The 8,451-nt window shown below is 50.7% G+C and overlaps 1 protein-coding gene across 1 annotated transcript; it reads left to right on the forward strand.

Moving 5' to 3' along the window:
* The first annotated feature begins 745 nt into the window (after positions 1–745).
* Positions 746–5,971, forward strand: Ubc (ubiquitin C). Its single transcript, XM_060382306.1, has 2 exons — positions 746–901; positions 2,997–5,971. Exon 2 carries the CDS (start codon positions 3,000–3,002, stop codon positions 5,886–5,888), a length of 2,889 nt encoding a protein of 962 aa, XP_060238289.1. The 5' UTR covers positions 746–901; positions 2,997–2,999; the 3' UTR covers positions 5,889–5,971.
* The last annotated feature ends 2,480 nt before the right edge of the window (positions 5,972–8,451 follow it).

The following is an 8,451-nucleotide window of genomic DNA, read 5'->3' on the forward strand; positions in this document are numbered from 1 at the left end:
TCTCTAAGGTAGGCTAAATGTGAACAAAATTTTTGAAATCTTGACGTTTCCTTAGTGACAATCACATAGAACCTTCTAGAATCCCAGGACACCAACCGTAAACACGCTCAAGAAGAGCCTGGAAAGATCGAGTTCTGCAGAGCTTCAGGGTCCAATGACAACAGTATTCAAGAACTGTGTGGACTGAGCTTTCCTTAACGAATTCACATTCGTTTCCCAAATCGGAGAGAGATTGCCTCCTTTATAATTTTTTAAAAAACCTTTGTCATTTCCCTTCTTTTAAGATTTGCACCGTCATCCACCCTGTCACCGTGCCAGGGTGTGAAGGCTGGGGGCAGGGACCTGCCAGGGCTGCGGAAACCTAGGGACCCTAGTGTGACAGGGACCCTATTGTGACAGGAGCCAAAGCTCGGGGTCCCCAGACGTGGGGAGGCGATTAGGAAGACCCCTCCCCCGCCCCCAACCCTTAACAAGATTAGCCGGCGGCGCGCCTGGGCTCGGAGCCTAGTGCGCCTGCGCACAGGTCCGCTCCGGCTGCGGCGATCCGAGCCGCGCTTTCACGCCGCCGATCACGTCAGGCGCGGACACATCACACGCGCTGATCCCTCCGCGGGGGTCGCACAAGGTCGCGCCCCTTCACCTCCACACAAAGCCCCGCACTCTCTCGGATCCACACACGAGCATTCCGCGAGAGGACCTTCAGGATTTCAGCCGGTCGCTTCCGCGGCAGAGGGAAGAAGGGCCTTAAGAAATAGTCCCCAACCGCACTGCCGCGGAGGGATCGCGCGGACGGGGCGGGGCTTGCGAGGATTATATAAGGGGACCCCAGGGATTGCGCCGCCAGTTTCGTCGAGATCGCGCGTCCCGTCTCTTCTGTGAGGACTTGTCGCAGCCACCGCTGGTGAGTACCCGGCCGCGGCGCCTGACGGGGTCCAGAGGCGGGAGGGTGCGGGAGGACGCCCTGCGGCCCGGGGCGTTCGGTTTCCGTGGTCCGCGAGGGCGCGGCTGTCCTGCGGCGGAGGACCCGGCGGCGGCAAGATGGCGGCCGAGTGTAAGCCTGAAGGGGAAGACGCTTGGCCCTGACGCGCCTGAGGTTTGGGGGGTCGGAGGCAGAGCCGGCCCGCGAGACCGCTCCCGCCGGGAACTCGGGAGGCGGCGGGCGGGGCGGGGCGGGAAGGCGGGTTGCGAGAACGGTGGGGGCTGGACCGGCGGGAGAGGTCGGTCGGTTTCCGTTGCTAAATCCGGAAGTGCGGTTGGGACGTAGAGGGGAGGGTGGCGCTGGGTGGCGGCCCGGGTGACGTCGCGGTTTCTGTGAGCTCACAGTTGGTGGGGAGGCCATTTCCCTGACTGCAGCTTCTACCCAGTTGTAGGACAGGGTTGGTCCTCGGCCTCGGGTAACCTCTCCAGATTGAGTGGACAGGAACGAGAAATCCAGAGAGGGGGAAAAGTGAGCCTTTCCGGGTTTTGTTCCTTGGGTCGTTTTTGAGAGGCATTCGTTGCGTAGCCATGGCTGCCTAGACCAGCGTGGTTTTGAGTTGGTTTGGTCTTCCTCTGGGTATCCTTAGCTGTCCTAGGCTCCCTTGGTAGACCAGACTGGTCTCGAACTCACAGCTATCTATAGCTTGCCTCCTCAAGTGCTGGGATTATAGGAGTGTGCCACCATGCCGGACTAGACTAGGCTGCCAGGTTTTTCGTTGTGTTGGTTTTCGAAGTAGGTTTTCTCTGTGTAGACCATGATGGCCTCGAACTCGGACATTCTCTGCCTCTCTTGAGTACCACCACACCCAGCAGGACCAGGGTGTTCTTAAACTAGAACCCCTGCCTCTACTCTATGCGATTCACGGCCAGTGCCACCATTCCAAGCTGTCTTTTTTGTTCATTGGAGGTGGGAAGGTTGAGGGAGGATCTTACTCTTTCTGTCTGATCTCCCAACTCCAGAGATCTGTCTCGTCTCTCTCCAGGGCGCAGATCTCGTTTGTTAAGGCAGTCTGTAGTAGTAACTGCCTGTATCAACCAGACTGGACCTATGGGATTCTAATTTTGCCTCCTACATTCTGTGATTTCCTACCTATTTGGAGTGGGTCCTTCTAACCCTTCAGAGGTGTAATGTGGATCAGGCTTTTCTCCAAAATATGCAAATAGCAACTAACTTTCAGCTTTGAGTTCTGCAGTTTCCACACTACCAAGTTGCTAATAACAGACAATTTTCACCTAGGTCCCCCCCCTTTTTTTTTTTTCCTTTTGTGTAGCTTTTTTTTTTTTTTTTTTTAAAGATTTACTTGCTAGGTATACAATGTTCTGCCTGCCTATATGCCTGCATGCCAGTAGAGGGCACTGGATCTCATTGTAGATGGTTGTAAGCCACCCTGTGGTTGCTGGGATTTGAACTCCGGACCTTTGGAAGAGCAGTCAGTGCTCTTAACCTCTGAGCCATCTCTCCAGCCCTGTTTCTTTACTTTTTTTGAGGCATGGATTTTATTTTAGTTTTTCAAGACAAGGTTCTTCTTTGTAGACTGGTTTTTATAGATCAGGGTTGACCTCAAACTCAGATACTCCTGCCTCTGCCTCTCTTGAGTGCTGGGATTACAGGCATGTGTCTCTATGCCACTCTGAATTTTATTTTCTTGTTGGCTTTAGGAAAAAAAGCCAATGCCTTATTCCCAGTACTTGGGAGGCAGAGGCAGGCTATCTCTGAGTTCAGGACAGCCAAGACAACACAGGAACCTGTCTTGAAAGACCAAAAATTTGATGACATAGTGGCATACTCTGTAGTCTAAGGCAGGGGGATCCTGAATTCAAAGCCAGCCTTAGACTGATCTACAAATCAAGTCCAGGACTACCAGGGCTACAAAGAGACGCTGTCTCAAAAACAAAGACAGGGTCTGTGGCTAGAAACTTGCTTTATAGACTAAGTTGGCATCCAATTCACCCAACTGTTCATGTCACCCAACAAACTGGTGTCATTCCTGATCTGTTTATTGTTTTCTTTTTAACAGACAATGCAGATCTTCGTGAAAACCTTAACTGGTAAAACCATCACCCTAGAGGTCGAGCCCAGTGACACCATTGAGAATGTCAAGGCAAAGATCCAGGACAAGGAAGGCATCCCCCCTGACCAGCAGAGGCTGATCTTTGCGGGCAAGCAGCTGGAAGATGGCCGCACCCTGTCCGACTACAACATCCAGAAGGAGTCTACTCTGCACCTGGTCCTTCGCCTCAGAGGTGGGATGCAGATCTTTGTGAAGACCCTGACAGGCAAGACCATCACCCTGGAGGTCGAGCCCAGTGACACCATTGAGAATGTCAAGGCAAAGATCCAGGACAAGGAAGGCATCCCCCCTGACCAGCAGAGGTTGATCTTTGCGGGCAAGCAGCTGGAAGATGGCCGCACCCTGTCCGACTACAACATCCAGAAAGAGTCCACTCTGCACCTGGTCCTTCGCCTCAGGGGTGGGATGCAGATCTTTGTGAAGACTTTGACAGGCAAGACCATCACCCTGGAGGTCGAGCCCAGTGACACCATTGAGAATGTCAAGGCAAAGATCCAGGACAAGGAAGGCATCCCCCCTGACCAGCAGAGGTTGATCTTTGCGGGCAAGCAGCTGGAAGATGGCCGCACCCTGTCCGACTACAACATCCAGAAAGAGTCCACTCTGCACCTGGTCCTTCGCCTCAGGGGTGGGATGCAGATCTTTGTGAAGACTTTGACAGGCAAGACCATCACCCTGGAGGTCGAGCCCAGTGACACCATTGAGAATGTCAAGGCAAAGATCCAGGACAAGGAAGGCATCCCCCCTGACCAGCAGAGGCTGATCTTTGCGGGCAAGCAGCTGGAAGATGGCCGCACCCTGTCCGACTACAACATCCAGAAGGAGTCCACTCTGCACCTGGTCCTTCGCCTCAGGGGTGGGATGCAGATCTTTGTGAAGACTTTGACAGGCAAGACCATCACCCTGGAGGTCGAGCCCAGTGACACCATTGAGAATGTCAAGGCAAAGATCCAGGACAAGGAAGGTATCCCCCCTGACCAGCAGAGGCTGATCTTTGCGGGCAAGCAGCTGGAAGATGGCCGCACCCTGTCCGACTACAACATCCAGAAGGAGTCCACTCTGCACCTGGTCCTTCGCCTCAGAGGTGGGATGCAGATCTTTGTGAAGACCCTGACAGGCAAGACCATCACCCTGGAGGTCGAGCCCAGTGACACCATTGAGAATGTCAAGGCAAAGATCCAGGACAAGGAAGGCATCCCCCCTGACCAGCAGAGGCTGATCTTTGCAGGCAAGCAGCTGGAAGATGGCCGCACCCTGTCCGACTACAACATCCAGAAGGAGTCCACTCTGCACCTGGTCCTTCGCCTCAGGGGTGGGATGCAGATCTTTGTGAAGACCCTGACAGGCAAGACCATCACCCTGGAGGTCGAGCCCAGTGACACCATTGAGAATGTCAAGGCAAAGATCCAGGACAAGGAAGGCATCCCCCCTGACCAGCAGAGGCTGATCTTTGCAGGCAAGCAGCTGGAAGATGGCCGCACCCTGTCCGACTACAACATCCAGAAGGAGTCCACTCTGCACCTGGTCCTTCGCCTCAGGGGTGGGATGCAGATCTTTGTGAAGACCCTGACAGGCAAGACCATCACCCTGGAGGTCGAGCCCAGTGACACCATTGAGAATGTCAAGGCAAAGATCCAGGACAAGGAAGGCATCCCCCCTGACCAGCAGAGGCTGATCTTTGCAGGCAAGCAGCTGGAAGATGGCCGCACCCTGTCCGACTACAACATCCAGAAGGAGTCCACTCTGCACCTGGTCCTTCGCCTCAGAGGTGGGATGCAGATCTTTGTGAAGACCCTGACAGGCAAGACCATCACCCTGGAGGTCGAGCCCAGTGACACCATTGAGAATGTCAAGGCAAAGATCCAGGACAAGGAAGGCATCCCCCCTGACCAGCAGAGGCTGATCTTTGCAGGCAAGCAGCTGGAAGATGGCCGCACCCTGTCCGACTACAACATCCAGAAAGAGTCCACTCTGCACCTAGTCCTTCGCCTCAGGGGTGGGATGCAGATCTTTGTGAAGACTTTGACAGGCAAGACCATCACCCTGGAGGTCGAGCCCAGTGACACCATTGAGAATGTCAAGGCAAAGATCCAGGACAAGGAAGGCATCCCCCCTGACCAGCAGAGGCTGATCTTTGCGGGCAAGCAGCTGGAAGATGGCCGCACCCTGTCCGACTACAACATCCAGAAGGAGTCCACTCTGCACCTAGTCCTTCGCCTCAGAGGTGGGATGCAGATCTTTGTGAAGACCCTGACAGGCAAGACCATCACCCTGGAGGTCGAGCCCAGTGACACCATTGAGAATGTCAAGGCAAAGATCCAGGACAAGGAAGGCATCCCCCCTGACCAGCAGAGGTTGATCTTTGCGGGCAAGCAGCTGGAAGATGGCCGCACCTTGTCCGACTACAACATCCAGAAAGAGTCCACTCTGCACCTGGTCCTTCGCCTCAGAGGTGGGATGCAGATCTTTGTGAAGACCCTGACAGGCAAGACCATCACCCTGGAGGTCGAGCCCAGTGACACCATTGAGAATGTCAAGGCAAAGATCCAGGACAAGGAAGGCATCCCCCCTGACCAGCAGAGGCTGATCTTTGCGGGCAAGCAGCTGGAAGATGGCCGCACCCTGTCCGACTACAACATCCAGAAAGAGTCCACTCTGCACCTAGTCCTTCGCCTCAGGGGTGGGATGAAGATCTTCGTGAAGACCCTGACAGGCAAGACCATCACCCTGGAGGTCGAGCCCAGTGACACCACTGATAAAGTCAAACAGGAAGATGGACGTACCTTTCTCACCACAGTATCTAGAAAGAGCACTCACTGTGCTTGTTCTTGGGCTTGAGGGGGAGGTGCCTTAGTTTCCCCTATCTTTTAAGCTGTTAGCCAGTTTCCTTGCACTTTGAATAAAGTATTGCATTCCCAAAAGTGAGGTTTTTTTTGCTCTGCTTGGTTGGTTCCTTCTGTTGGGATGTGGAGGCTAACTAGTTGAAGAGGTGGAGGGGTGTTCAGTCTCCTGGGGTTTTGTTGGTGTTGAACTAGTATGTGTAAGTCGTGGCAAATGAAGTTCTGAGCCATCTTTTCAGCTGCGGGTGGTGATACTCCTAAAAAGATACAATGAGAAGACACCAAGTGGAATTTTTTAGGTTTAATTATGCAAGGTGTATTTGTTTTCATATGTGGGTGTATAAGCTCAAGGCAGTCATGTGTCAGATCTTCCTGGAGATGAAATCATTGACAGTTAACCTGATACGGGTGCTCAGAACCAAACTCTGGGTTCTCTATTAGGATTCTTAAGACAGGGTTTCTTTCTGTGTAGCCTTTGACTCTCCTGGACTCCCTCTGTAGACAGGTTGGCCTCTTGAAGTCACAGACATCCACCTGCCTTTGTATCCTTTCAAGTGCTGGGATTACAGGTTTGTACCACCACACCCAGCTCCAGGACCTGCTTTTTAATGTGTTGTCTCCCCCCTTTAAGTGGAATTTTTTTTAAGATTTATTATATATACAATGTTTTATCTGCATGCACACCTGTACGCCAGAAGATGGCACAAAATCTCATTACATGTGGTTGCTGGGAATTGAACTCCGGACCTGTGGAAAGGCAGGCATTGCTCTTTTTCTCTGAGCCATCTTTCCAGCCCCTTTTAAGTGGAATTTTGTGTGAAACATGATAGGTAGTTAACCACTTAACTGTGCTGAGAATATTAAGAATATTAATAGTGGACTGATGGGTCATCTGTCTCTCCTGTGGGTGGCTTCTGGCCCAGCCCAGCATCCTCGTGGGTGCAGTGGGTGGCCTGAGCACCAAAGTGGACAGTAGAGTCGCTACTCAATGATTCTGGTCACAAAAAGTATTAATAATGAAAGTTATGGCTGAAGTTGAACATGGTGGCACTGACCTTGGTAAGCTTAGACTGTACAGTAAGTTTCAGGCCAGCCAAGGATATAGTGAGACCTATCACGCAAAAAATTGGCACGCTCAGGTTCTGTGTGATTGCAGTTAAAGGTATGTTACCTAACTGGTAACAAGTATCGTCTTGAACTTGTACAAGTGCCCAGTCATGTGATATGTTTTAAATGGTTGGCATGAAGTAATGGCTTAGAGGTTGGGAGTGATGTTCTTTAGAAGACCTAGGTTTGGTTCCTATCACCTACGAATTGTGGCTCACTGCCACTTCTAACTAACTCCAGAGTGATCCAGTACCTCTACTGAAGTTGCCTTTACCTCCCCTAAAGATAAAAATACACAATCGGAAATTAGTTATAATCCCAGCACTCAGGAAGAGCTCTGATTTTGAGGCCAGTTTGGTCTACAAAGAGTCAGCCAAGGCTACACAGAAAACTTGCCTCAAATTATTTAAAAAATTTTTCTTTCTCTTGCCATGGCTTTCCTTTAACTTGTGCCACCATGGCTGGTTAAATTTTCTTCTACACAAATGATGCAGGTGTTCAATGAAGATGACCCTGGCTTGACTTTGGGGGAAAAATGCTCATGGTTTTCCTTTTTTCTCAGTTGCTCATGGCAGGTTGGAGCTGTTTAGTCAACATGCTGACATGACAGGCAGCAATATGAACTGATGGCCTCATCTTTTTGTATCTTCTGCCCTAATACCCAGCAACTTTACTTTTTAATTATTTCTTGTAGCCCCCATTTTGGAGACCAGGTTTCTTAGCATAGGTTGGCCAGAAATTTCTAATACTACTGAGTGAATAGTTGTGTGATACTGTGACTTTTTTGTTTTTGTTTTTTATTTAAAGTAGTGTTGAGGAATAATGAAATAACCAGCCGTAGTTATGTAAGCACACATTCCATTGAGTTAAAACTCGGTTTTTGTTTCATTCTAGTCCTATCTAGTTAGAACACATGGTATAGTCCAGACTAACTGAACTCATCCTGTGTTCCTGCCTCAACCTCCCTAATGTCAGAATTAGAAGCTTGGGAGTTGGAGAAATGGCTCAGAGGTTAAGACTGCTGGTTGTTTCTCCAGAGAACCAAGGTTCAGTTTCTGGTACATCACAGATCATCTGTAACTCCAGTTATAGAGGAGCCAAAACGTTTGTGCTTCTGGGCAGCAGGCAGGCAGGACATCTGTACAGTTTCAAGTTAGAAAGCATAGCTTGGTGGTGGTAAATATTTTTAATTCTAGCAGAGGAAGAGTTAAAGGCCACCCTGGTGTTAAGAACAAGCTCTAGGACAGCCAGGGCTACACAGAAACTATGTCAAAAAATTACAAGCATGCTTAGCATAATCAAGTACTAACTTCTAGGTGTGACTGCACAAGTATGCAGATTGGAGGCACTTTTTCTATGTGATAGCTGGAGCTCCAGCTTTTCCTTAAGTCTAGCAGCAAGCGTTGGCTGACTTAATCGTAATGTTTAAATGTGTGATACTTCTAGCCAGTGCT

Source organism: Meriones unguiculatus, chromosome 4, assembly GCF_030254825.1.
Source record: "Meriones unguiculatus strain TT.TT164.6M chromosome 4, Bangor_MerUng_6.1, whole genome shotgun sequence".
NCBI classification, from domain to species: domain Eukaryota; kingdom Metazoa; phylum Chordata; class Mammalia; order Rodentia; family Muridae; genus Meriones; species Meriones unguiculatus.